General features: G+C 47.5%; 1 protein-coding gene across 1 annotated transcript in view; it reads right to left on the bottom strand.

The window, feature by feature from the left end:
• The window catches only part of CCT4 (chaperonin containing TCP1 subunit 4), a 284,229-nt gene that overhangs the window by 149,405 nt on the left and 107,712 nt on the right, over nt 1-27,112 (bottom strand). Inside the window, exon 9 of the mRNA XM_069234201.1 lies at nt 22,369-22,465. Within this exon, the coding sequence (XP_069090302.1) occupies nt 22,369-22,465 (97 nt within the window). The remainder of the gene's footprint in view (nt 1-22,368; nt 22,466-27,112) is intronic.

Here is a 27,112-nt window from a genome sequence, read left to right on the forward strand (position 1 = left end):
TTTTGTGGTAGTGTGGTCGAGCAGTAGGCTTATCCAAGGAGTAGTGTTAAGCATTTGTTGTACATACACATAGACAATAAATGAGGTACACACACTCAGAGACAAATCCAGCCAATAGGTTTTTATATAGAAAAATATCTTTTCTTAGTTTATTTTAAGAACCACAGGTTCAAATTTAACATGTAATATCTTGTTCGAAAGGTATTGCAGGTAAGTACTTTAGGAACTTCAAATCATCAAAATTGCATGTATACTTTTCAAGTTATTGTCAAGTAGCTGTTTCAAAAGTGGACACTTAGTGCAATTTTCACAGTTCCTGGGGGAGGTAAGTTTTTGTTAGTTTTACCAGGTAAGTAGGACACTTACAGGGTTCAGTTCTTGGTCCAAGGTAGCCCACCGTTGGGGGTTCAGAGCAACCCCAAAGTCACCACACCAGCAGCTCAGGGCCGGTCAGGTGCAGAGTTCAAAGCGGTGCCCAAAACACATAGGCTAGAATGGAGAGAAGGGGGTGCCCCGGTTCCGGTCTGCTTGCAGGTAAGTACCCGCGTCTTCGGAGGGCAGACCAGGGGGGTTTTGTAGGGCACCGGGGGGGACACAAGTTGACACAGAAATTTCACCCTCAGCAGCGCGGGGGCGGCCGGGTGCAGTGTAGAAACAAGCGTCGGGTTTGTAATGGAAGTCAATGGGAGATCTAGGGATCTCTTCAGCGCTGCAGGCAGGCAAGGGGGGGATTCCTCGGGGAAACCTCCACTTGGGCGAGGGAGAGGGACTCCTGGGGGTCACTCCTCCAGTGAAAGTCCGGTCCTTCAGGTCCTGGGGGCTGCGGGTGCAGGGTCTCTCCCAGGCGTCGGGACTTTAGGTTCAAAGAGTCGCGGTCAGGGGAAGCCTCGGGATTCCCTCTGCAGGCGGCGCTGTGGGGGCTCAGGGGGGACAGGTTTTGGTACTCACAGTATCAGAGTAGTCCTGGGGTCCCTCCTGAGGTGTTGGATCGCCACCAGCCGAGTCGGGGTCGCCGGGTGCAGTGTTGCAAGTCTCACGCTTCTTGCGGGGAGCTTGCAGGGTTCTTTAAAGCTGCTGGAAACAAAGTTGCAGCTTTTCTTGGAGCAGGTCCGCTGTCCTCGGGAGTTTCTTGTTTTTTCGAAGCAGGGGCAGTCCTCAGAGGATGTCGAGGTCGCTGGTCCCTTTGGAAGGCGTCGCTGGAGCAGGATCTTTGGAAGGCAGGAGACAGGCCGGTGAGTTTCTGGAGCCAAGGCAGTTGTCGTCTTCTGGTCTTCCGCTGCAGGGGTTTTCAGCTGGGCAGTCCTTCTTCTTGTAGTTGCAGGAATCTAATTTTCTAGGGTTCAGGGTAGCCCTTAAATACTAAATTTAAGGGCGTGTTTAGGTCTGGGGGGTTAGTAGCCAATGGCTACTAGCCCTGAGGGTGGGTACACCCTCTTTGTGCCTCCTCCCAAGGGGAGGGGGTCACAATCCTAACCCTATTGGGGGAATCCTCCATCTGCAAGATGGAGGATTTCTAAAAGTTAGAGTCACCTCAGCTCAGGACACCTTAGGGGCTGTCCTGACTGGCCAGTGACTCCTCCTTGTTATTCTCATTATTTTCTCCGGCCTTGCCGCCAAAAGTGGGGCCTGGCCGGAGGGGGCGGGCAACTCCACTAGCTGGAGTGTCCTGCTGGGTTGGCACAAAGGAGGTGAGCCTTTGAGGCTCACCGCCAGGTGTGACAATTCCTGCCTGGGAGAGGTGTTAGCATCTCCACCCAGTGCAGGCTTTGTTACTGGCCTCAGAGTGACAAAGGCACTCTCCCCATGGGGCCAGCAACATGTCTCGGTTTGTGGCGGGCTGCTAAAACTAGTCAGCCTACACAGATAGTCGGTTAAGTTTCAGGGGGCACCTCTAAGGTGCCCTCTGTGGTGTATTTTACAATAAAATGTACACTGGCATCAGTGTGCATTTATTGTGCTGAGAAGTTTGATACCAAACTTCCCAGTTTTCAGTGTAGCCATTATGGTGCTGTGGAGTTCGTGTTTGACATACTCCCAGACCATATACTCTTATGGCTACCCTGCACTTACAATGTCTAAGGTTTTATTTAGACACTGTAGGGGTACCATGCTCATGCACTGGTACCCTCACCTATGGTATAGTGCACCCTGCCTTAGGGCTGTAAGGCCTGCTAGAGGGGTGTCTTACCTATACTGCATAGGCAGTGAGAGGCTGGCATGGCACCCTGAGGGGAGTGCCATGTCGACTTACTCGTTTTGTCCTCACTAGCACACACAAGCTGGCAAGCAGTGTGTCTGTGCAGAGTGAGAGGTCTCCAGGGTGGCATAAGACATGCTGCAGCCCTTAGAGACCTTCCTTGGCATCAGGGCCCTTGGTACTAGAAGTACCAGTTACAAGGGACTTATCTGGATGCCAGGGTCTGCCAATTGTGGATACAAAAGTACAGGTTAGGGAAAGAACACTGGTGCTGGGGCCTGGTTAGCAGGCCTCAGCACACTTTCAATTGTAAACATAGCATCAGCAAAGGCAAAAAGTCAGGGGGCAACCATGCCAAGGAGGCATTTCCTTACAGTAAGATAGTGGCAAAAAGAGATCATACTAATGCTCTATTTTGTGGTAGTGTGGTCGAGCAGTAGGCTTATCCAAGGAGTAGTGTTAAGCATTTGTTGTACATACACATAGACAATAAATGAGGTACACACACTCAGAGACAAATCCAGCCAATAGGTTTTTATATAGAAAAATATCTTTTCTTAGTTTATTTTAAGAACCACAGGTTCAAATTCTACATGTAATATCTCATTCGAAAGGTATTGCAGGTAAGTACTTTAGGAACTTCAAATCATCAAAATTGCATGTATACTTTTCAAGTTATTCACAAATAGCTGTTTTAAAAGTGGACACTTAGTGCAATTTTCACAGTTCCTAGGGGAGGTAAGTATTTGTTAGGTTAACCAGGTAAGTAAGACACTTACAGGGCTTAGTTCTTGGTCCAAGGTAGCCCACCGTTGGGGGTTCAGAGCAACCCCAAAGTCACCACACCAGCAGCTCAGGGCCGGTCAGGTGCAGAGTTCAAAGTGGTGCCCAAAACACATAGGCTAGAATGGAGAGAAGGGGGTGCCCCGGTTCCGGTCTGCTTGCAGGTAAGTACCCGCGTCTTCGGAGGGCAGACCAGGGGGGTTTTGTAGGGCACCGGGGGGGGGGACACAAGCCCACACAGAAATTTCACCCTCAGCAGCGCGGGGGCGGCCGGGTGCAGTGTAGAAACAAGCGTCGGGTTTGTAATGGAAGTCAATGGGAGATCTAGGGATCTCTTCAGCGCTGCAGGCAGGCAAGGGGGGGGTTCCTCGGGGAAACCTCCACTTGATCAAGGGAGAGGGACTCCTGGGGGTCACTCCTCCAGTGAAAGTCCGGTCCTTCAGGTCCTGGGGGCTGCGGGTGCAGGGTCTCTCCCAGGTGTCGGGACTTAGGATTCAAAGAGTCGCGGTCAGGGGAAGCCTCGGGATTCCCTCTGCAGGCGGTGCTGTGGGGGCTCAGGGGGGACAGGTTTTTGTACTCACAGTCTTAGAGTAGTCCTGGGGTCCCTCCTGAGGTGTTGGATCGCCACCAGCCGAGTCGGGGTCGCCGGGTGCAGTGTTGCAAGTCTCACGCTTCTTGCGGGGAGCTTGCAGGGTTCTTTAAAGCTGCTGGAAACAAAGTTGCAGCTTTTCTTGGAGCAGGTCCGCTGTCCTCGGGAGTTTCTTGTCTTTTCGAAGCCGGGGCAGTCCTCAGAGGATGTCGAGGTCGCTGGTCCCTTTGGAAGGCGTCGCTGGAGCAGGATCTTTGGAAGGCAGGAGACAGGCCGGTGAGTTTCTGGAGCCAAGGCAGTTGTCGTCTTCTGGTCTTCCTCTGCAGGGGTTTTCAGCTAGGCAGTCCTTCTTCTTGTAGTTGCAGGAATCTAATTTTCTAGGGTTCAGGGTAGCCCTTAAATACTAAATTTAAGGGCGTGTTTAGGTCTGGGGGGTTAGTAGCCAATGGCTACTAGCCCTGAGGGTGGGTACACCCTTTTTGTGCCTCCTCCCAAGGGGAGGGGGTCACAATCCTAACCCTATTGGGGGAATCCTCCATCTGCAAGATGGAGGATTTCTAAAAGTAAGTGTCACTTCAGCTCAGGACACCTTAGGGGCTGTCCTGACTGGCCAGTGACTCCTCCTTGTTGCTTTCTTTGTTCCCTCCAGCCTTGCCGCCAAAAGTGGGGGCCGTGGCCGGAGGGGGCGGGCAACTCCACTAAGCTGGAGTGCCCTGCTGGGCTGTGACAAAGGGGTGAGCCTTTGAGGCTCACCGCCAGGTGTTACAGCTCCTGCCTGGGGGAGGTGTTAGCATCTCCACCCAGTGCAGGCTTTGTTACTGGTCTCAGAGTGACAAAGGCACTCTCCCCATGGGGCCAGCAACATGTCTCTAGTGTGGCAGGCTGCTGGAACCAGTCAGCCTACACAGCTAGTTGGTTAAGTTTCAGGGGGCACCTCTAAGGTGCCCTCTGTGGTGTATTTTACAATAAAATGTACACTGGCATCAGTGTGCATTTATTGTGCTGAGAAGTTTGATACCAAACTTCCCAGTTTTCAGTGTAGCCATTATGGTGCTGTGGAGTTCGTGTTTGACAGACTCCCAGACCATATACTCTTATGGCTACCCTGCACTTACAATGTCTAAGGTTTTGTTTAGACACTGTAGGGGTACCATGCTCATGCACTGGTACCCTCACCTATGGTATAGTGCACCCTGCCTTAGGGCTTCAAGGCCTGCTAGAGGGGTGTCTTACCTATACTGCATAGGCAGTGAGAGGCTGGCATGGCACCCTGAGGGGAGTGCCATGTCGACTTACTCATTTTGTTCTCACTAGCACACACAGGCTTGTAAGCAGTGTGTCTGTGCTGAGTGAGGGGTCTCTAGGGTGGCATAAGACATGCTGCAGCCCTTAGAGACCTTCCTTGGCATCAGGGCCCTTGGTACTAGAAGTACCAGTTACAAGGGACTTATCTGAATGCCAGGGTGTGCCAATTGTGGATACAATGGTACATTTTAGGTGAAGGAACACTGGTGCTGGGGCCTGGTTAGCAGGGTCCCAGCACTCTTCTCAGTCAAGTCAGCATCAGTATCAGGCAAAAAGTGGGGGGTAACTGCAACAGGGAGCCATTTCTTTACACCAAACTTCCCAGTTTTCAGTGTAGCCATTATGGTGCTGTGGAGTTCGTGTAAAACAGACTCCCAGACCATATACTCTTATGGCTACCCTGCACTTACAATGTCTAAGGTTTTGCTTAGACACTGTAGGGGTACAGTGCTCATGCACTGGTACCCTCACCTATGGTATAGTGCACCCTGCCTTGGGGCTGTAAGGCCTGCTAGAGGGGTGTCTTACCTATACTGCATAGGCAGTGAGAGGCTGGCATGGCACCCTGAGGGGAGTGCCATGTCGACTTACTCATTTTGTTCTCACTAGCACACACAGGCTTGTAAGCAGGGTGTCTGTGCTGAGTGAGGGGTCTCTAGGGTGGCATAATACATGCTGCAGCCCTTAGAGACCTTCCCTGGCATCAGGGCCCTTGGTACCAGAGGTACCAGTTACAAGGGACTTATCTGGATGCCAGGGTGTGCCAATTGTGGAAACAATGGTACATTTTAGGTGAAAGAACACTGGTGCTGGGGCCTGGTTAGCAGGGTCCCAGCACACTTCTCAGTCAAGTCAGCATCAGTATCAGGCAAAAAGTGGGGGGTAACTGCAACAGGGAGCCATTTCTTTACACAAGCCCCCCCCCCCCCCCCCCCCCCCCCCCCAGCCCACAGGCCAGGAGACTCAGCCAAAGCTGGGAGAGTCTTCCTAGTCTGTCAGGCGAGGAAGAGTAGAGGAAATAGGCTGGTTTGTTGCAGGGCCTACTCTGCCTTACATCCTCCGTTTCAGGTCATTCCCTCTGGGGAACTGACCCACTTCCACAGTGATAGGACCTAGTCTGAACTGCCTCTTGTCTGTGCTTTTTATGTCTTCACCCATTCTCTCTATTTTGAGGTTAGAGGTATCCACCTCTGCTAATCTTATCTTAGCCAGGGTCACCCCTAGCTTACCCAAAGAGGTTACCCAGAGCTGGAGTAACCCCACCATGACCAACAGGGTCAGGGGGCCTAACTTGTTATTTGGCATGGGGTCAGACCACCATGCCAAGGATAGTGCAGCCATAAAGGCTAACACCCAGCAGAGGCCACTGACAGCTGTCAGTGCCCAGAACCACACCTTTAGCTCTTCACCTACAAGGGAATGGGCTAAGTTACAGGCTTCTTTGGGTTCAGGGTGCCTGTCTGCTGTATTAGAGTGGGGGGTTACCACATCTTGTAGTAAACACCCTTCTCCCACTCTTTCTTCTGTTAGCTGAGGAGCCACCCACTCAGGCTTAACAGTTGCCTGACTAGCCAGGACTTCTTGTGGGTCAGGTTGGACTTTATCAGAGCCACTTTTGGAGTTCTCCTCTACTGGAGCAGAATCTCCTTGGCTTGCTGGAACCTTGGCTAAAGGTTGTCCACCTTTCCTACTCTGTTTCCTTTTCTTTTTCTTCTGGGGCCTACTTGCATTTACTGCAGAGGCAGGCACTCCAGAATCCTTGGGAGAGGACTGGCCCTGGACCAGTTCTTCTCTTAGGCTCTGACTAACCTCTGGGTAGTCATTTCCAAGGAGACAATCAAGGGGGAGGTCTGTACTGACTACCACCCTTCTCCAGCTAAAAGTTCCACCCACTTCTATGGGCACAAAAGCCACAGGCCTATTAGTGACCCTGTCTGGGCTAACTCTTACTCTGGCCATCTCACCTGGGATGTACTGGTTTGAGAACACCAGCCTGTCATGCACAATAGTGTGACTGGCACAAGTGTCTCTCAGGGCAGTGGCTGGGATTCCATTCACCTGTAGGTGGTGGAAGTGTCTACTTCCCTCTGGAATCTCCAACTCACCTGTTGGGCCCTTTTTCCAGTTGAAGGCTATGAAGACCTCCTCATCTGAGGAGTCATCCCCAATGGCTACACTGGTCACCCCTGGGATTTTGCTAGGGGGTTTGTTTTTGGGACAAGAAGTGTCCTTGGTGTGGTGCCCTGTCTGTTTACAGTTATGGCACCAGGCCTTAGTGGCATCCCAGCTCTTACCCTGGTACCCACCTTTGTTTTGGGTTGTGTCTCTGGGCCCACCCACCGGGTCTGGTTTTTGGGGGCCTACAGGGGACTCTTTTTCTTTGTTTCTAGTGTCACCCACTTTCTCCTGGGGAGGCTTTGTAACCCCTTTCTTTTGGTCACCCCCAGTGGAAGTTTTGGTTACCCTAGTCTTGACCCAGTGGTCTGCCTTCTTTCCCAATTCTTGGGGAGAAATTGGACCTAGGTCTACCAGATACTGATGCAACTTTTCATTGAAGCAGTTACTTAAAATGTGTTCTTTCATAAACAAATTATAAAGCCCAACATAGTCATACACTTCATTTCCAGTTACCCAACCATCCAGTGTTTTCACTGAGTAGTCAACATAATCAACCCAGGTCTGGCTCGAGGATTTTTGAGCCCCCCTGAATCTAATTCTATACTCCTCAGTGGAGAATCCAAAGCCCTCAATCAGGGTACCCTTCATGAGGTCATAAGATTCTGCATCTTTTCCAGAGAGTGTGAGGAGTCTATCCCTACACTTTCCTGTGAACATTTCCCAAAGGAGAGCACCCCAGTGAGATTTGTTCACTTTTCTGGTTACACAAGCCCTCTCAAAAGCTGTGAACCATTTGGTGATGTCATCACCATCTTCATATTTTGTTACAATCCCTTTGGGGATTTTCAACATGTCAGGAGAATCTCTGACCCTATTTATGTTGCTGCCACCATTGATGGGTCCTAGGCCCATCTCTTTTCTTTCCCTTTCTATGGCTAGGATCTGTCTTTCCAAAGCCAATCTTTTGGCCATCCTGGCTAACAGGATGTCCTCTTCACTGGAGTTATCCTCAGTGATTTCAGAGTTGTTGGTCCCTCCTGTGAGGGAACCAGCATCTCTGACTATTATTTGTGGAGTCAGGGCTTGAGAGGCCCTGCTCTCCCTAAATAGGACTGGTAGGGGGGAATTTTCCTCCAAGTCACTATCTTCATCCTCTGTGTTGCCATCCTCAGAGGGGTTGGCCTTTGCAAACTCTGCCAACAGCTCCTGGAGCTGTAGTTTGGAAGGTCTGGGGCCCATTGTTATTTTCTTTATTTTACGGAGTGACCTTAGCTCCCTCATCTTAAGATGGAGGTAAGGTGTGGTGTCGAGTTCCACCACATTCACATCTGTGCTAGACATTTTGCTTCTAAAAGTTGGAATACTTTTTAAGAATCTAAAACTGGTTCTAGAATCTAATTCAAACTTTTACAAACTTTTAAACTCTAAAAGAAATGCTAAACAGGATCTGACACAAGGCCCTAGCAGGTCTTTTAAGAATTTAGAAAACTTTTCAAATTGCAAAAATCAATTTCTAATGACAATTTTGGAATTTGTCGTGTGATCAGGTATTGGCTGAGTAGTCCAGCAAATGCAAAGTCTTGTACCCCACCGCTGATCCACCAATGTAGGAAGTTGGCTCTGTATGTGCTATTTCAAAGTAAGGAATAGCATGAACAGAGTCCAAGGGTTCCCCTTAGAGGTAAAATAGTGGTAAAAATAGATAATACTAATGCTCTATTTTGTGGTAGTGTGGTCGAGCAGTAGGCTTATCCAAGGAGTAGTGTTAAGCATTTGTTGTACATACACATAGACAATAATGAAAATGTCACTTACCCAGTGTACATCTGTTCGTGGCATTAGTCGCTGCAGATTCACATGTTTAGCACAGTCCGCTGCCTGGTGTTGGGCTCGGAGTATTACAAGTTGTTTTTCTTCGAAGAAGTCTTTTTTGGTCACGGGACCGGAGGACTCCTCCTTCTTCGGCTCCATTGCGCATGGGCGTCGACTCCATCTTAGATTGTTTTCCCCGCAGAGGGTGAGGATGGAGTTGTTTGCTATAAATAGTGCCCATGCAATGGAGTGAATACGTATGTACATAAAAGGTTTATAATAATTATTTACAAATGTACAAATGTTTAAGATTTAAGATTTACTTCTAAACGGCTACAGGCTTCCCGGGGAGGCGGGAGGGCACATGTGAATCTGCAGCGACTAATGCCACGAACAGATGTACACTGGGTAAGTGACATTTTCAGTTCGATGGCATATGTTGCTGCAGATACACATGTTTAGCATAGACTATAAAGCAGTTACCTCCCCTAAAAGCGGTGGTTTAGCCTGTAGGAGTTGAAGTAGTTTGGAATAATGTTCTTAGTACAGCTTGGCCCACTGTAGCTTGTTGTGCATTTAGTACGTCTACACAGTAGTGTTTAGTAAATGTATGAGGCGTAGACCAGGTTGCAGCCTTACATATTTCGCTCATAGGAATGTTTCCTAGAAAGGCCATTGTAGCACCTTTCTTTCTGGTTGAGTGTGCCTTTGGTGTAATAGGCAATTCTCTCTTGGCTTTAAGATAGCATGTTTGAATACATCTGACTATCCATCTAGCAATGCCTTGTTTAGAGATTGGATTTCCTATGTGTGGTTTTTGAAAAGCTATGAACAGTTGTTTTGTTTTCCTGATTAGCTTTGTTCTGTCAATGTAGTACATTAGTGCTCTTTTGATGTCTAATGTATGTAGTGCCCTTTCAGCCACGGAATCTGGCTGTGGGAAGAACACTGGTAATTCTACTGTTTGATTTAAATGGAATGGTGAGATGACTTTTGGATTTGTTCTTAGAACTATTTTATTTTTGTGTATTTGAATAAATGGTTCTTGTATGGTAAATGCCTGTATTTCACTTACTCTTCTGAGGGATGTGATTGCAATGAGAAATGCGACTTTCCACGTTAGATATTGCATTTCACAGGAATGCATGGGTTCGAAAGGTGGACCCATGAGTCTTGTTAAGACGATGTTAAGGTTCCATGAAGGAACTGGTGGTGTTCTTGGTGGTATAATTCTTTTTAGCCCTTCCATGAATGCTTTAATAACTGGTATTCTAAATAGAGACGATGAATGAGTAGTTTGTAGGTAAGCAGATATTGCTGCGAGGTGTATTTTTATAGATGAAAAAGCGAGGTTTGCTTTTTGCAAATGTAGTAAGTATCCCACTATGTCCTTTGTAGAGGCATGCAATGGTTGGATTTGATTGGTATGGCAGTAGCAAACGAATCTTTTCCACTTAGATGCATAGCAGTGTCTAGTGGAAGCTTTTCTAGCTTGTTTTATGACCTCCATACATTCTTGTGTGAGGTCTAAGTGTCCGAATTTTAGGATTTCAGGAGCCAAATTGCTAGATTCAATGATGCTGGGTTTGGATGCCTGATCTGTTGTTTGTGTTGTGTTAACAGATCTGGTCTGTTGGGTAGTTTGACATGCGGTACTAGTGAAAAGTCTAGTAGAGTTGTGTACCAAGGTTGTCTTGCCCATGTGGGTGCTATTAGTATGAGTTTGAGTTGGTTTTGACTCAACTTGTTTACTAGATATGGAAGGAGAGGGAGAGGGGGAAAAGCGTATGCAAATATCCCTGACCAACTCATCCATAGAGCATTGCCTTGTGATTCGCGGTGTGGGTACCTGGATGCGAAGTTTTGGCATTTTGCGTTTTCTTTTGTTGCAAACAAATCTATCTGGGGTGTTCCCCAAATTTGAAAGTATTTGTTCAGAATTTGGGGGTGAATTTCCCATTCGTGGACTTGTTGGTGGTCTCGCGAAAGGTTGTCTGCTAGTTGGTTTTGGATCCCTGGAATAAATTGTGCTATTAGGCGAATGTTGTTGTGAATCGCCCACTGCCATATTTTTTGTGTTAGGAGGCACAATTGTGTTGAGTGTGTTCCTCCTTGTTTGTTTCAATAATACATTGTTGTCATGTTGTCTGTTTTGACAAGAATGTATTTGTGTGTTATTATGGGTTGAAAGGCTTTTAACGCTAGAAATACTGCTAACAGTTCTAGGTAATTGATATGAAATTTTGTTTGGTGTACATCCCATTGTCCTTGAATGCTGTGGTGATTGAGGTGTGCTCCCCACCCTGTCATGGAAGCATCTGTTGTTATAACGTATTGAGGCACTGGGTCCTGAAATGTCCGCCCTTTGTTTAAATTGTTGCTGTTCCACCATAGAAGCGAGAGGTATGTTTGGCGGTCTACCAACACCAGATCTTGAAGTTGACCCTGTGCCTGTGACCATTGTGATGCTAGGCACTGTTGTAAGGGTCGCATGTGTAGTCTTGCGTTTGGGACAATGGCTATGCATGATGACATCATGCCTAGAAGTTTTAGCACCAATTTTGCTTGTATTTTTTGGTTTGGAAACATAGCACTTATTACTTTGTGGAATGCTTGCACTCTTTGTGGACTTGGAGTGGCAATTCCTTTTGATGTGTTGATGGTTGCTCCTAGATATTGTTGTGTCTGACACGGTTCGAGGTGTGACTTTGTATAGTTGATGGAGAAACCCAGTTTGTGAAGGGTTTGTATGACATATGTGGTGTCGTTTGTGCACTTCTTTACTGTATTGGTCTTGATTAGCCAATCGTCCAGGTAGGGAAACACGTGTATCTGTTGTCTTCTGATATGTGCTGCTACTACTGCTAGACATTTTGTGAACACTCTTGGTGCAGTTGTTATTCCGAATGGTAAGACTTTGAATTGGTAATGTATTCCTTTGAATACGAACCTTAGGTACTTTCTGTGAGAAGGGTGTATCGGTATATGAAAGTACGCATCTTTTAGGTCTAATGTGGTCATGTAATCCTGCTGTTTGAGCAGTGGAATGATGTCTTGTAGTGTGACCATGTGGAAGTGGTCTGATATGATGTAGGTATTTAGTGTCCTGAGATCTAATATTGGTCTTAATGTTTTGTCTTTTTTTGGAATTAGAAAGTACAGGGAGTAAACTCCTGTGTTTTTTTGTTGTACTGGTACTAGCTCTATTGCATCCTTTTGCAGTAGTGCTTGAACTTCTAGTCCTAAAAGTTCTAAATGTTGTGGTGACATTTTGCGTGTTTTTGGAGGGATGTTTGGTGGGAATGTGTGGAATTTTATGCAATATCCATGTTGGATTATTGCTAATACCCAATTGTCTGTTGTAATCTGTTGCCAAGATTGGTAGAATTGGCTTAGTCTTCCCCCCACTGGTGTTGAGTGAAGGGGTTGTGTGACTTGAAAGTCACTGTTTAGGTGGAGGTGTTTTTGGAGTTTGGAATCTTCCCCTACTCCTTGGGAATTGACCCCCTCTATATCCCCTGAAACCTCCTCTTTGGAATGAACCCTGATATGGTGTGGTTCTTGTTTGTTGGCTGGTGGTGTCTGTGGGTTGGCCACAAAACCCCCCTCTAAATGGAGTTTTTCTAAAAGAGCCTCTGCTCTGCGGGGAGTAGAGTGCGCCCATGGCTTTGGCCGTGTCTGTGTCCTTTTTAAGTTTTGCAATGGCCGTGTCCACTTCAGGGCCAAAAAGTTGTTTCTCGTTGAAGGGCATATTAAGGACAGCCTGCTGGATTTCAGGTTTGAAGCCTGAAGTGCATAGCCAAGCGTGTCTCCTTATGGTGACAGCAGTGTTGACTGTTCTTGCTGCAGTATCGGCTGCGTCCAGTGAAGAGCGGATTTGATTGTTTGAGATCGTTTGTCCCTCTTCAACTATTTGCTGCGCCCTTTTTTGGTATTCCTGGGGAAGATGGTCTACGAGAAGTTGCATCTCGTCCCAGTGTGCGCGGTCATATCTGGCCAGCAGCGCTTGTGAATTTGCGATGCGCCACTGGTTGGCTGCCTGTGATGCTACTCTTTTTCCTGCCGCATCAAATTTTCGGCTTTCTTTGTCCGGAGGTGGGGCGTCGCCAGATGTATGGGAATTTGCTCTCTTGCGAGCTGCCCCTACTACCACGGAGTCAGGTGGTAACTGCGAAGTAATAAACACTGGGTCTGTGGGTGGTGGTTTGTATTTCTTATCCACCCTTGGGGTGATGGCTCTTGATTTTACGGGCTCTTCAAAAATTTGTTTTGCGTGCCGTAACATCCCTGGTAGCATTGGGAGACATTGATATTGGCTGTGTGTAGCCGAGAGGGTGTTAAATAAAAAATCATCCTCTATAGGATCGGAATGCAGTTGGACATTGTGGCATTCTGCTGCCCTAGCCACCAGTTGCGAGTATGAGGTACTGTCCTCTGGCGGTGACGGCTTTGTGGGGTATGAATCAGGATCATTGTCCGGCACTGGGGTGTCATACAGGTCCCAAGCGTCTTGATCCTGATCATCATGACTTATGGTAGTTTGCGCTGGTGAGTGCATTTGTGGCGGTGTTTGTGCCGGCGATGCCTGTGGTGGAGAGGGCGGAGGCGTGACTTTTTTAACCACTTTGGCTTGTGGTTGTGCGTCATCCTTTGGAAGTCCGATCCTTCTTTTCCTCATTATTGGGGGAAGGGTTGATATCTTCCCTGTGTCTTGCTGGATGTACAGTCTCTTTTGTGTGTAGTCCGATTCTACACTTTGGAGCTCTTGTCCAAATCTGTGCATTTGGCCACTTATTCCTTGTTCCTCTGTGTAGGATGAAGGTGTGGAACTTTTCGGCGCCGAGAGATCTTTTTTCGGCTTCGGCGCCGACAGGATTTTTGTGGCTTTCGGCAGTGTGTCTCGATGCCGATGTTTTTCGGTGCCGGCATCTTGCTTTTGCCTCTCGGCGCCGCTATTTCGGCTCCGAGGTTGCTCCATGGCGGTCCCTCGACCGGAGTCGGGTGTCTTCGCTATGGGCATGCCCTTTTTCGGCGCCTTCGACGGCTCGCCGGTTTTATGGGTCAAGCCATGGCCTGTTGGCAGTGGCGTCCCCTGGGCTTTTGTCTTCTCAATGGTTTTACTTTTCGACGTCTTACTCACTGTTTGTAGCTGTTCTTCGACGTCGGAGTCTCCGGATTCTGATTCCGGAACCGAGAATGTTTCCTCTTCCTCGTCGAAACGTTGTTTTGTCGGCGTAGAAGCCATTTGAAGACGCCTGGCTCTTCGGTCCCGGAGTGTTTTTCTGGACCGGAAGGCTCGACAGGCCTCACAGGTATCCTCCTTATGCTCGGGGGACAAGCACAAGTTACAGACCAAGTGCTGATCTGTATAAGGATACTTACTGTGACATTTTGGACAGAAACGAAACGGGGTCCGTTCCATCGGCTTCGATGTCGCACGCGGTCGGGCCGACCAGGCCCCGATGGGGGATCGAAACTACCCCAAAGTCTTCCGATGATCGGTGTCGATGTACCTAACTATCCCGATACCGAACGGAACAATGCCGACGCTTTCTTCCGAGATTCTGACTAACTTTCCGAACCGAAACACGGAGCGAAAAGGAATACGTCCGAACCCGACAGCGGAAAAAAACAATCTAAGATGGAGTCGACGCCCATGCGCAATGGAGCCGAAGAAGGAGGAGTCCTTCGGTCACGTGACCAAAAAAGACTTCTTCGAAGAAAAACAACTTGTAATACTCCGAGCCCAACACCAGGCAGCGGACTGTGCTAAACATGTGTATCTGCAGCAACATATGCCATCGAACATGAGGTACACACACTCAGAGACAAATCCAGCCAATAGGTTTTGTTATAGAAAAATATCTTTTCTTAGTTTATTTTAAGAACCACAGGTTCAAATTTAACATGTAATATCTTGTTTGAAAGGTATTGCAGGTAAGTACATTAGGAACTTTGAATCACTTCAATTGCATGTATACTTTTCAAGTTATTCACAAATAGCTATTTCAAAAGTGGACACTTAGTGCAATTTTCACAGTTCCTGGGGGAGGTAAGTTTTTGTTAGTTTTACCAGGTAAGTACGACACTCACAGGGTTCAGTTCTTGGTCCAAGGTAGCCCACCGTTGGGGGTTCAGAGCAACCCCAAAGTTACCACACCAGCAGCTCAGGGCCGGTCAGGTGCAGAGTTCAAAGTGGTGCCCAAAACGCATAGGCTTCAATGGAGAGAAGGGGGTGCCCCGGTTCCGGTCTGCTTGCAGGTAAGTACCCGCGTCTTCGGAGGGCAGACCAGGGGGGTTTTGTAGGGCACCGGGGGGGACACAAGCCCACACAGAAATTTCACCCTCAGCGGCGCGGGGGCGGCCGGGTGCAGTGTTAGAACAAGCGTCGGGTTCGCAATGGAAGTCAATGAGAGATCAAGGGATCTCTTCAGCGCTGCAGGCAGGCAAGGGGGGGCTTCCTCGGGGAAACCTCCACTTGGGCAAGGGAGAGGGACTCCTGGGGGTCACTTCTGCAGTGAAAGTCCGGTCCTTCAGGTCCTGGGGGCTGCGGGTGCAGGGTCTTTTCCAGGCGTCGGGACTTAGGTTTCAGAGAGTCGCGGTCAGGGGAAGCCTCGGGATTCCCTCTGCAGGCGGCGCTGTGGGGGATCAGGGGGGACAGGTTTTGGTACTCACAGTCGTAGAGTAGTCCGGGGGTCCTCCCTGAGGTGTTGGTTCTCCACCAGCCGAGTCGGGGTCGCCGGGTGCAGTGTTGCAAGTCTCACGCTTCTTGCGGGGAGTTGCAGGGTTCTTTAAAGCTGCTTCTTGAAACAAAGTTGCAGTCTTTTTGGAGCAGGTCCGCTGTCCTCGGGAGTTTCTTGTCGTCGTCGAAGCAGGGCAGTCCTCAGAGGATTCAGAGGTCGCTGGTCCCTTTGGAAGGCGTCGCTGGAGCAGAGTTCTTTGGAAGGCAGGAGACAGGCCGGTGAGTTTCTGGAGCCAAGGCAGTTGTTGTCTTCTGGTCTTCCTCTGCAGGGGTTTTCAGCTAGGCAGTCCTTCTTCTTGTTGTTGCAGGAATCTAATTTTCTAGGGTTCAGGGTAGCCCTTAAATACTAAATTTAAGGGCGTGTTTAGGTCTGGGGGGTTAGTAGCCAATGGCTACTAGCCCTGAGGGTGGGTACACCCTCTTTGTGCCTCCTCCCAAGGGGAGGGGGTCACAATCCTAACCCTATTGGGGGAATCCTCCATCTGCAAGATGGAGGATTTCTAAAAGTTAGAGTCACCTCAGCTCAGGACACCTTAGGGGCTGTCCTGACTGGCCAGTGACTCCTCCTTGTTGCTTTCTTTGTTCCCTCCAGCCTTGCCGCCAAAAGTGGGGCCGTGGCCGGAGGGGGCGGGCAACTCCACTAAGCTGGAGTGCCCTGCTGGGCTGTGACAAAGGGGTGAGCCTTTGAGGCTCACCGCCAGGTGTTACAGCTCCTGCCTGGGGGAGGTGTTAGCATCTCCACCCAGTGCAGGCTTTGTTACTGGCCTCAGAGTGACAAAGGCACTCTCCCCATGGGGCCAGCAACATGTCTCTAGTGTGGCAGGCTGCTGGAACTAGTCAGCCTACACAGACAGTCGGTTAAGTTTCAGGGGGCACCTCTAAGGTGCCCTCTGGGGTGTATTTTGCAATAAAATGTACACTGGCATCAGTGTGCATTTATTGTGCTGAGAAGTTTGATACCAAACTTCCCAGTTTTCAGTGTAGCCATTATGGTGCTGTGGAGTTCGTGTAAAACAGACTCCCAGACCATATACTCTTATGGCTACCCTGCACTTACAATGTCTAAGGTTTTGCTTAGACACTGTAGGGGTACAGTGCTCATGCACTGGTACCCTCACCTATGGTATAGTGCACCCTGCCTTGCTAGAGGGGTGTCTTACCTATACTGCATAGGTAGTGAGAGGCTGGCATGGCACCCTGAGGGGAGTGCCATGTCGACTTACTCATTTTGTTCTCACTAGCACACACAGGCTTGTAAGCAGTGTGTCTGTGCTGAGTGAGGGGTCTCTAGGGTGGCATAATACATGCTGCAGCCCTTAGAGACCTTCCCTGGCATCAGGGCCCTTGGTACCAGAGGTACCAGTTACAAGGGACTTATCTGGATGCCAGGGTGTGCCAATTGTGGAAACAATGGTACATTTTAGGTGAAAGAACACTGGTGCTGGGGCCTGGTTAGCAGGGTCCCAGCACACTTCTCAGTCAAGTCAGCATCAGTATCAGGCAAAAAGTGGGGGGTAACTGCAACAGGGAGCCATTTCTTTACAGTCTATAACACAGGATGTTGAGCACACTTCTTTTTATGAAGGGGTGTACAGTCACCCATGCGCCACACTAGTTGGCTGCCTCCCACACTTGCCATGTGTTTGCAGGTTTGGGCATGGTATGATATCTGACATGGGTTAAAAATAAATGTCTCTGTTGGCTCATGCACCATTTAGTCAAGGAGACCGGACAATCAGCGTTATTCATTTTTTTAGGGTAGAGTCTGCGTCGCATGCGCTTCGCTAAGCGAGACGCTTAAGGAACTAAAAAGGGCTGGGAGCCCTGTCCACGTCACGTCAGTGTCTTTCACTGGCTCCTGAGCTTGCCTGTTAGAATCTGCTTGATTTCATTAGTAGAAGGCATGCATACGTCATGCCTTTTCCAGTGGATAGCCCTCCTCGAGTGCATCGACCAAGTACAGAAAACATGCGAGGCTCGCTGTTTTCCGTCCAGCTCGTGGACTACTTTTTCTCTATTTTCCCAGCGCGATCTCGCTTGGCAGAATTCGAGCGCTTTACATAATATCGACCCTGTTACACAGTTAATTGCACTTTTGCCGATAGGTTTCATTATGAGTGAAAAGTCGGGTTTGGAGTTTACAACGCTGTCAGCTATAACACGAGCAAACGCGAGACCCGTTGCATTACAAATTCTTGTTGTTTTTTATTATTTAGACTAGCACGAGCCTTTTCAGAATACAGCAGGCAATAACGTAGAAGTTAATGCGTATAAGAGTCAGCTCATCCTTTGATGTGAACCATCTAGTCAGTATATATCACCAGACGCCAGGATTTTTTTTATTTTTATATTTCATACGTGATAGGTAGACTGAGGAAAAGGTAAAAATTCATTAGTACCTGTTACTTAAACGGCCACTGAGGGCACCATAGTACCAGGCAGTCCATAATCGTTTGAAAAGAGAACGTGAAGGGCTATAATGCCGTAAACAATACCAGTACTGGCAAGGCCAACAGGTCTCACCTAAGCAAGAGCTATTTGCTTAGTCAATATTTTGTTTGGCATACATTACAGCAGTGCGGCTGCTGTGTGCCATGGCCAAAAATAAAATAAAAAAAAGTGCCATTATGCAGCCAGGCATTAACCATGCTATACAGCCATACTGTTGTAGGACATGGCTAAAACAAATGGACAAAGCCAAAAGCTCTCACTTAGGCAAGACTTATTGGTTTTTAACAAAGCTTGTTTCTGAGGAACACCACAGGGTACCATAATGGCAAAACAAGCCTTCGGGAGAAGGCATCACCTTTCTTAACTCTTCGGAAGTGGTAGGAAAAAAGAGATAGCACGTTCATTTTTCTTCCACAGAAGGAAAGCTCAGCCATCAGGTAAGCTCTCACTGTTCTTCAAACTTCTACAAGTATCGTCAAGGATGTCTGAATTTAGAAAGTTAACCACACACCTTCGCCCTTTGAGGATTATTTACTAACACAGTAGGGACACAACTCAAAATGCCAAAAAATGGGGAACAGACGGCGGAGGAAAGACAGTCCTGGGCTAAAAATAAAAAATAAATTAAAAAAAACGTCAGAAATAATTACTAAAGAAATATCGGTGTAATTAACTTCAGCTCTGTTGAGGCGTTACAGACCACAAACATTAACTGCCACTGTATCAGATTCTTTCATTTAAAGGTGTATCACTATATGCGCCAATTAATCTTTTTTTTTTGGTGAAAATTAGAGTAGTCAATTCACTCCTGTGTGATCTATAGGGCCAACATGCAATTCCAGGTAGCTCCAAATAAAAATAAAACATGTGCACACACACACACACACACACACACACACACACACAAAAGCGCCGAAGAACTATCTCTTACCTAAGTTTTTACAGTTCATTTAAAAAAAATCAAAACATTATATATTGAAATATGTTGTGGTATACTGCACTTAGGCATAGGCATTGCTTGAATATCAAAAGGAGACCCCCGTGATGAACAATAAGGATTTTTGCTGTCCTTGAACAATTTTCACATGAAGTGAGCTAGCATCCTAAGTAAAATCGACGAAATGTACATACAAGCTGTAAAGAAATGGCTCCCTGTTGCAGTTACCCCCCCCCCTTTTTGCCTGATACTGATGCTGACTTGACTGAGAAGTGTGCTGGGACCCTGCTAACCAGGCCCCAGCACCAGTGTTCTTTCACCTAAAATGTACCATTGATCCCACAATTGGCACACCCTGGCATCCAGATAAGTCCCTTGTAACTGGTACCTCTGGTACCAAGGGCCCTGATGCCAGGGAAGGTCTCTAAGGGCTGCAGCATGCATTATGCCACCCTAGAGACCCCTCACTCAGCACAGCCACACTGCTTACAAGCCTGTGTGTGCTAGTGAGAACAAAATGAGTAAGTCGACATGGCACTCCCCTCAGGGTGCCATGCCAGCCTCTCACTGCCTATGCAGTATAGATAAGACACCCCTCTAGCAGGCCTTACAGCCCTAAGGCAGGGTGCACTATACCATAGGTGAGGGTACCAGTGCATGAGCACTGTGCCCCTACAGTGTCTAAGCAAAACCTTAGACATTGTAAGTGCAGGGTAGCCATAAGAGTATATGGTCTGGGAGTCTGTTTTACACGAACTCCACAGCACCATAATGGCTACACTGAAAACTGGGAAGTTTGGTATCAAACTTCTCAGCACAATAAATGCACACTGATGCCAGTGTACATTTTATTGTAAAATACACCACAGAGGGCACCTTAGAGGTGCCCCCTGAAACTTAACCAACTATCTGTGTAGGCTGACTGGTTCCAGCAGCCTGCCACACTAGAGACATGTTGCTGGCCCCATGGGGAGAGTGCCTTTGTCACTCTGAGGCCAGTAACAAAGCCTGCACTGGGTGGAGATGCTAACACCTCCCCCAGGCAGGAGCTGTAACACCTGGCGGTGAGCCTCAAAGGCTCACCCCTTTGTCACAGCCCAGCAGGGCACTCCAGCTTAGTGGAGTTGCCCGCCCCCTCCGGCCACGGCCCCCACTTTTGGCGGCAAGGCTGGAGGGAACAAAGAAAGCAACAAGGAGGAGTCACTGGCCAGTCAGGACAGCCCCTAAGGTGTCCTGAGCTGAGGTGACTCTAACTTTTAGAAATCCTCCATCTTGCAGATGGAGGATTCCCCCAATAGGGTTAGGATTGTGACCCCCTCCCCTTGGGAGGAGGCACAAAGAGGGTGTACCCACCCTCAGGGCTAGTAGCCATTGGCTACTAACCCCCCAGACCTAAACACGCCCTTAAATTTAGTATTTAAGGGCTACCCTGAACCCTAGAAAATTAGATTCCTGCAACTACAAGAAGAAGGACTGCCTAGCTGAAAAACCCCTGCAGAGGAAGACCAGAAGACGACAACTGCCTTGGCTCCAGAAACTCACCGGCCTGTCTCCTGCCTTCCAAAGATCCTGCTCCAGCGACGCCTTCCAAAGGGACCAGCGACCTCGACATCCTCTGAGGACTGCCCCTGCTTCGAAAAGACAAGAAACTCCCGAGGACAGCGGACCTGCTCCAAGAAAAGCTGCAACTTTGTTTCCAGCAGCTTTAAAGAACCCTGCAAGCTCCCCGCAAGAAGCGTGAGACTTGCAACACTGCACCCGGCGACCCCGACTCGGCTGGTGGCGATCCAACACCTCAGGAGGGACCCCAGGACTACTCTAAGACTGTGAGTACAAAAACCTGTCCCCTCTGAGCCCCCACAGCGCCGCCTGCAGAGGGAATCCCGAGGCTTCCCCTGACCGCGACTCTTTGAATCCTAAGTCCCGACACCTGGGAGAGACCCTGCACCCGCAGCCCCCAGGACCTGAAGGACCGGACTTTCACTGGAGGAGTGACCCCCAGGAGTCCCTCTCCCTTGACCAAGTGGAGGTTTCCCCGAGGAACCCCCCCCTTGCCTGCCTGCAGCGCTGAAGAGATCCCTAGATCTCTCATTGACTTCCATTACAAACCCGACGCTTGTTTCTACACTGCACCCGGCCGCCCCCGCGCTGCTGAGGGTGACATTTCTGTGTGGGCTTGTGTCCCCCCCGGTGCCCTACAAAACCCCCCTGGTCTGCCCTCCGAAGACGCGGGTACTTACCTGCAAGCCGACCGGAACCGGGGCACCCCCTTCTCTCCATTCTAGCCTATGTGTTTTGGGCACCACTTTGAACTCTGCACCTGACCGGCCCTGAGCTGCTGGTGTGGTGACTTTGGGGTTGCTCTGAACCCCCAACGGTGGGCTACCTTGGACCAAGAACTGAACCCTGTAAGTGTCTTACTTACCTGGTAAAACTAACAAAAACTTACCTCCCCTAGGAACTGTGAAAATTGCACTAAGTGTCCACTTTTAAAACAGCTATTTGTCAATAACTTGAAAAGTATACATGCAATTTTTATGATTTAAAGTTCCTAAAGTACTTACCTGCAATACCTTTCGAATGAGATATTACATGTAGAATTTGAACCTGTGGTTCTTAAAATAAACTAAGAAAAGATATTTTTCTATATAAAAACCTATTGGCTGGATTTGTCTCTGAGTGTGTGTACCTCATTTATTGTCTATGTGTATGTACAACAAATGCTTAACACTACTCCTTGGATAAGCCTACTGCTCGACCACACTACCACAAAATAGAGCATTAGTATTATCTATTTTTACCACTATTTTACCTCTAAGGGGAACCCTTGGACTCTGTGCATGCTATTCCTTACTTTGAAATAGCACATACAGAGCCAACTTCCTACACAAGCCTACAGTCTCAGCATGAGCAAACTAGTTGAAAATAAGAACAAGACTGCTCGCATTGTAAAGGAGACGTGTTGAGACTTCCAGTTTCTGATACTTTATCCCACACTTCCCATCACCTGTACCTATGCCCCCAGCTTTCCCCGCTACCGCAATCTCAGTAGGAAAGCACAGCATGATCCTTGCCTGCATTCATGCCACTTTCTCTCAGTAGACTGAACAGAAAGACACTGAAGATAAAGTAACTTGCCAGACTTTAAATGCGATGGAAGCATACGAGTGAGCATCTTTCCGTGCCATTCACCTGTGCCAAAAAATGGATCCACCACTCACACAGCGCACTGTACTCCTTTGCTATTTATAGACATCACCTTTAAAATTGAGAGATGTAATAACTAACTAGAAATAGTTAGAAAATAAAGTTCACAGCCTTAAATAGATGCTATTTCGTCTTTGCCTGATGCTTATACAATCATGCTCAAATAACATTTGATGCCGAAGAAACCCAGATAACCGAAGAATACAGAGTTAAAGCTGCGTCATTACCTTACAGATAAATTCAATATCTTCCCGCTCAATATCTTTGACCACCATGATCTTCATTTTGTTCAAAAAATGTAAAGCCAGATCACTTAGAGCATCCCTACACATTAAAGGAATAACATCACATTAATGAAACCGAATCATGCCATGAACAGTTTTCTTTAATTATCTTGTTCGAATTAACTATGCACAACACATGGAGACTCAGCCACTGAACTGTCAGTTACCACATAAAACATACTGTTGTTTTTAACACACGGTGATAAAAGAAATAACTTCTGCTCAGTCTCACTACATGGGTTGGACGTTACCAAAAAAAAAAAAAAAAAAGAAAAGAAAAGATGCACTTCATGGTAATGCAGACTGCCGTTTTACGAGTTTCCATATCAGAGGATAGTTGCCTGCGCAGGAGGCTTTCCGGGTCAGTTTGTTCTGGGAGGGCTATGCTGCTCTGTCTAGCCCTGAAAAACTGTACCACTCACTACATTTTTTTCTGGTCTGCTCTATTTTTCCTCCAGTGATCTTGACAATATGGGAGCACAATGGAGATGGTATCCATTTTACAGTGCCCTACATCAGAGAAAGACTGCTCTGCTGACACAGGGCCATCCAAAGTGCCCCCTTATGCCCCAACTTGAGCGAGGAGGAACACTTCATCTCTCCCATCCCAGGCTACAAGGAGAATGAAAATGTCACTTACCCAGTGTACATCTGTTCGTGGCATCAGTCGCAGTAGATTCGCATGTTCTGCAATAGCTCGCCATCTGGTGTTGGGCCGGAGTGTTACAAGTTGTTTTTCTTCGAAGAAGTCTTTCGAGTCACGGGACCGAGTGACTCCTCCTTTTGTCTCCATTGCGCATGGGCGTCTACTCCATCTTCGATTGTTTTTACCCCGCAGAGGGTGAGGTAGGAGTTGAATTGTAGTAATAGTGCCCATGCAATGGAGTGACTAAGTATGCACCTATTTAAGGTTGAGATGATACATATATAAATAATTGAAGGTAACTTCCAAACTGCTACAGGCTCCCGGGGAGGCGGGTGGGCACATGCGAATCTACTGCGACTGATGCCACGAACAGATGTACACTGGGTAAGTGACATTTTCAGTTCGATGGCATCTGTCGCTGTAGATACGCATGTTCTGCATAGACTAGTAAGCAGTTATTTCCCCAAAAGCGGTGGATCAGCCTGTAGGAGTGGAAGTAGTCTGAAATAATGTCCTTAATACGGCTTGACCTACTGTGGCTTGTTGTGCGGATAACACGTCTACACAGTAGTGCTTGGTGAATGTGTGAGGCGTAGACCATGTGGCTGCCTTACATATTTCTTGCATTGGGATGTTTCCTAGAAAGGCCATGGTAGCACCTTTCTTTCTGGTTGAGTGTGCCCTTGGTGTAATGGGCAGCTGTCGTTTAGCTTTAAGGTAGCAGATTTGGATGCATTTAACTATCCATCTGGCTATACCTTGTTTTGAAATTGGGTTTCCTGCGTGAGGTTTTTGAAATGCAATAAAGAGTTGTTTAGTCTTTCTGATGTTTTTTGTTCTGTCAATGTAATACATTAATGCTCTTTTGACATCTAATGTATGTAGTGCCCTTTCAGCTACGGTATCTGGCTGTGGAAAGAACACTGGAAGTTCCACTGTTTGATTTAGATGGAACGGTGAAATAACCTTTGGCAAAAATTTAGGATTGGTCCTTAGGACGACTTTATTTTTGTGTAGTTGTATAAAAGGTTCCTGTATAGTAAACGCCTGAATCACGCTTACTCTTCTTAGGGAAGTAATGGCGATGAGAAATGCCACCTTCCAGGTTAGGAACTGTATGTCGCAGGAGTGCATGGGTTCAAAAGGTGGACCCATAAGTCTAGTTAGGACAACATTTAGGTTCCATGAAGGAACAGGTAGTGTTCTTGGTGGTATAATTCTCCTAAGGCCCTCCATGAATGCTTTAATGACTGGTATTTTATATAGGGAAGTTGAATAGGTAGTTTGCAGGTATGCAGATATTGCTGCAAGGTGAATCTTAATGGAAGAGAAAGCTAGGTTAGATTTTTGTAAGTGAAGCAAGTAACCCACTACATGTTCTGGAGTTGTGTGTAATGGTTGTATTTGATTAATATGGCAGTAGCAAACAAACCTCTTCCATTTACTTGCATAGCAGTGCCTGGTGGATGGCCTTCTTGCTTGTTTTATGACTTCCATACATTCTTGGGTAAGTTGTAAGTGCCCGAATTCTAGGATTTCAGGAGCCAGATTGCTAGATTCAGCGATGCTGGATCTGGGTGTCTGATCTTTTGGTTGTGCTGTGTCAACAGATCTGGCCTGTTGGGCAATTTGATGCAGGGTACCACTGATAGGTCTAGCAGCGTTGTGTACCAGGGTTGCCTTGCCCAAGTTGGTGCTATCAATATGAGTTTGAGTTTGCTTTGACTGAGTTTGTTTACCAGGTAAGGAAGGAGAGGGAGAGGAGGAAAAGCGTAAGCAAATATCCCTGACCAGTTCATCCATAGGGCATTGCCTTGGGATTGTTTGTGTGGGTATCTGGATGCGAAGTTTTGGCATTTTGCGTTCTCCCTTGTCGCAAACAAGTCTATCTGAGGTGTTCCCCAGAGTTTGAAATAAGTGTTCAGAGTTTGGGGGTGAATTTCCCATTCGTGGACCTGTTGGTGATCTCGAGAGAGATTGTCTGCGAGTTGATTTTGTATCCCTGGTATAAACTGTGCAATTAGGCGAATTTGGTTGTGAATTGCCCAATGCCAAATTTTTTGTGCTAGCAGGCTTAACTGCGTGGAGTGCGTCCCCCCCTGCTTGTTTAGATAATACATTGTTGTCATGTTGTCTGTTTTGACGAGAATGTATTTGTGAACTATTATTGGTTGGAAAGCTTTTAGTGCTTGAAAAACTGCTAGAAGTTCTAGGTGATTGATATGCAGTTTTGTTTGATGTACGTTCCATTGTCCTTGTATGCTGTGTTGATCGAGGTGTGCTCCCCACCCTGTCATGGAAGCATCTGTTGTTATTACGTATTGTGGCACTGGGTCTTGGAAAGGCCGCCCCTTGTTTAAATTTATGTTGTTCCACCACAGAAGCGAGAGGTAAGTTTGGCGGTCTATTAACACCAGATCTAGAAGGTGACCCTGTGCTTGAGACCACTGTGATGCTAGGCATTGTTGTAAGGGCCTCATGTGCAGTCTTGCGTTTGGGACAATGGCTATGCATGATGACATCATGCCTAGGAGTTGTAATACCATCTTTGCTTGTATCTTTTGTGTTGGATACATGCGTTGTATGATGGTGTTGAAATTTTGAATTCTTTGTGGACTTGGAGTGGCTACTCCTTTTGATGTGTCTATTATGGCTCCCAGGTATTGTTGTACCTTGCGTGGCAGAATTTTGGATTTTGTGAAATTGACGGTGAACCCTAGTTTGAAGAGGGTTTGTATGATATGATTTGTGTGATTTGAGCACTCTATTAACGAATGGGCCTTGATTAGCCAGTCGTCTAGATATGGGAACACATGTATCTGCTGCCTTCTTATGTGTGCTGCGACTACCGCTAGACATTTGGTAAAGACTCTTGGTGCGGTTGTTAATCCGAAAGGCAGTACCTTGAATTGGTAATGTATTCCTTTGAATACAAACCTTAGGTATTTCCTGTGCGATGGGTGTATTGGTATATGGAAATAAGCATCCTTGAGGTCTAAAGTTGCCATGTAGTCGTGCAGTTTTAGCAATGGCAATACTTCTTGTAGTGTGACCATGTGGAAGTGGTCTGATTTGATGAAAGTGTTCACTACTCTGAGGTCTAGGATTGGTCTCAGTGTTTTGTCCTTCTTTGGTATCAGAAAGTACAGCGAGTAAACTCCTGTGTTTATTTGTGTGTTTGGCACTAATTCGATTGCATTCTTTTGCAATAGTGCCTGCACTTCTATCTCCAGGAGATTGGAATGGTGTGTTGTTAAATTTTGTGCTTTTGGTGGTATGTTTGGAGGGAATTGTAGAAATTCTATGCAATAACCATGTTGGATAATTGCTAGAACCCAAGTGTCTGTAGTGATTTCCTCCCATGCTTTGTAATAATGACCTATTCTTCCCCCCACTGGTGTTGTGTGGAGGGGGTGAGTGACCTGTGAGTCACTGTTTAGTAGTAGGGGCTTTGGGGCTTTGAAATCTTCCTCTATTTCTAGGGAATTGCCCTCCTCTATATTGCCCCCGAAAACCTCCTCTATACTGTCCCTGGTAACTGGACGGTGTGGCTTGTGAGGTGCTGGCTTGTGTGCTTTGACCTCGAAACCCCCCTCGAAAGGGCGTTTTACGGAATGTGCTGTAATTCCCTCTGCTCTGCGGGGAGTAGAGTGCGCCCATGGCTTTGGCAGTGTCCGTATCTTTTTTGAGTTTCTCAATCGCTGTGTCCACTTCTGGACCGAACAGTTCTTTTTCATTAAAAGGCATATTGAGAACTGCTTGTTGAATCTCTGGTTTAAATCCAGACGTTCGGAGCCATGCATGCCTTCTGATAGTTACAGATGTATTAATTGTCCGTGCAGCTGTATCTGCAGCGTCCATGGAGGAGCGGATCTGGTTGTTGGAAATGGTCTGTCCTTCCTCGACCACTTGCTTTGCCCTATTTTGTAAGTCCTTGGGCAGATGTTCTATGAGATGTTGCATCTCGTCCCAGTGGGCTCTGTCATAGCGCACAAGTAGTGCCTGGGAGTTCGCGATGCGCCACTGGTTTGCAGCTTGTGC

The sequence above is a fragment of the Pleurodeles waltl genome, chromosome 5 (assembly GCF_031143425.1).
Source record: "Pleurodeles waltl isolate 20211129_DDA chromosome 5, aPleWal1.hap1.20221129, whole genome shotgun sequence".
Classification (NCBI taxonomy): Eukaryota; Metazoa; Chordata; class Amphibia; order Caudata; family Salamandridae; genus Pleurodeles; species Pleurodeles waltl.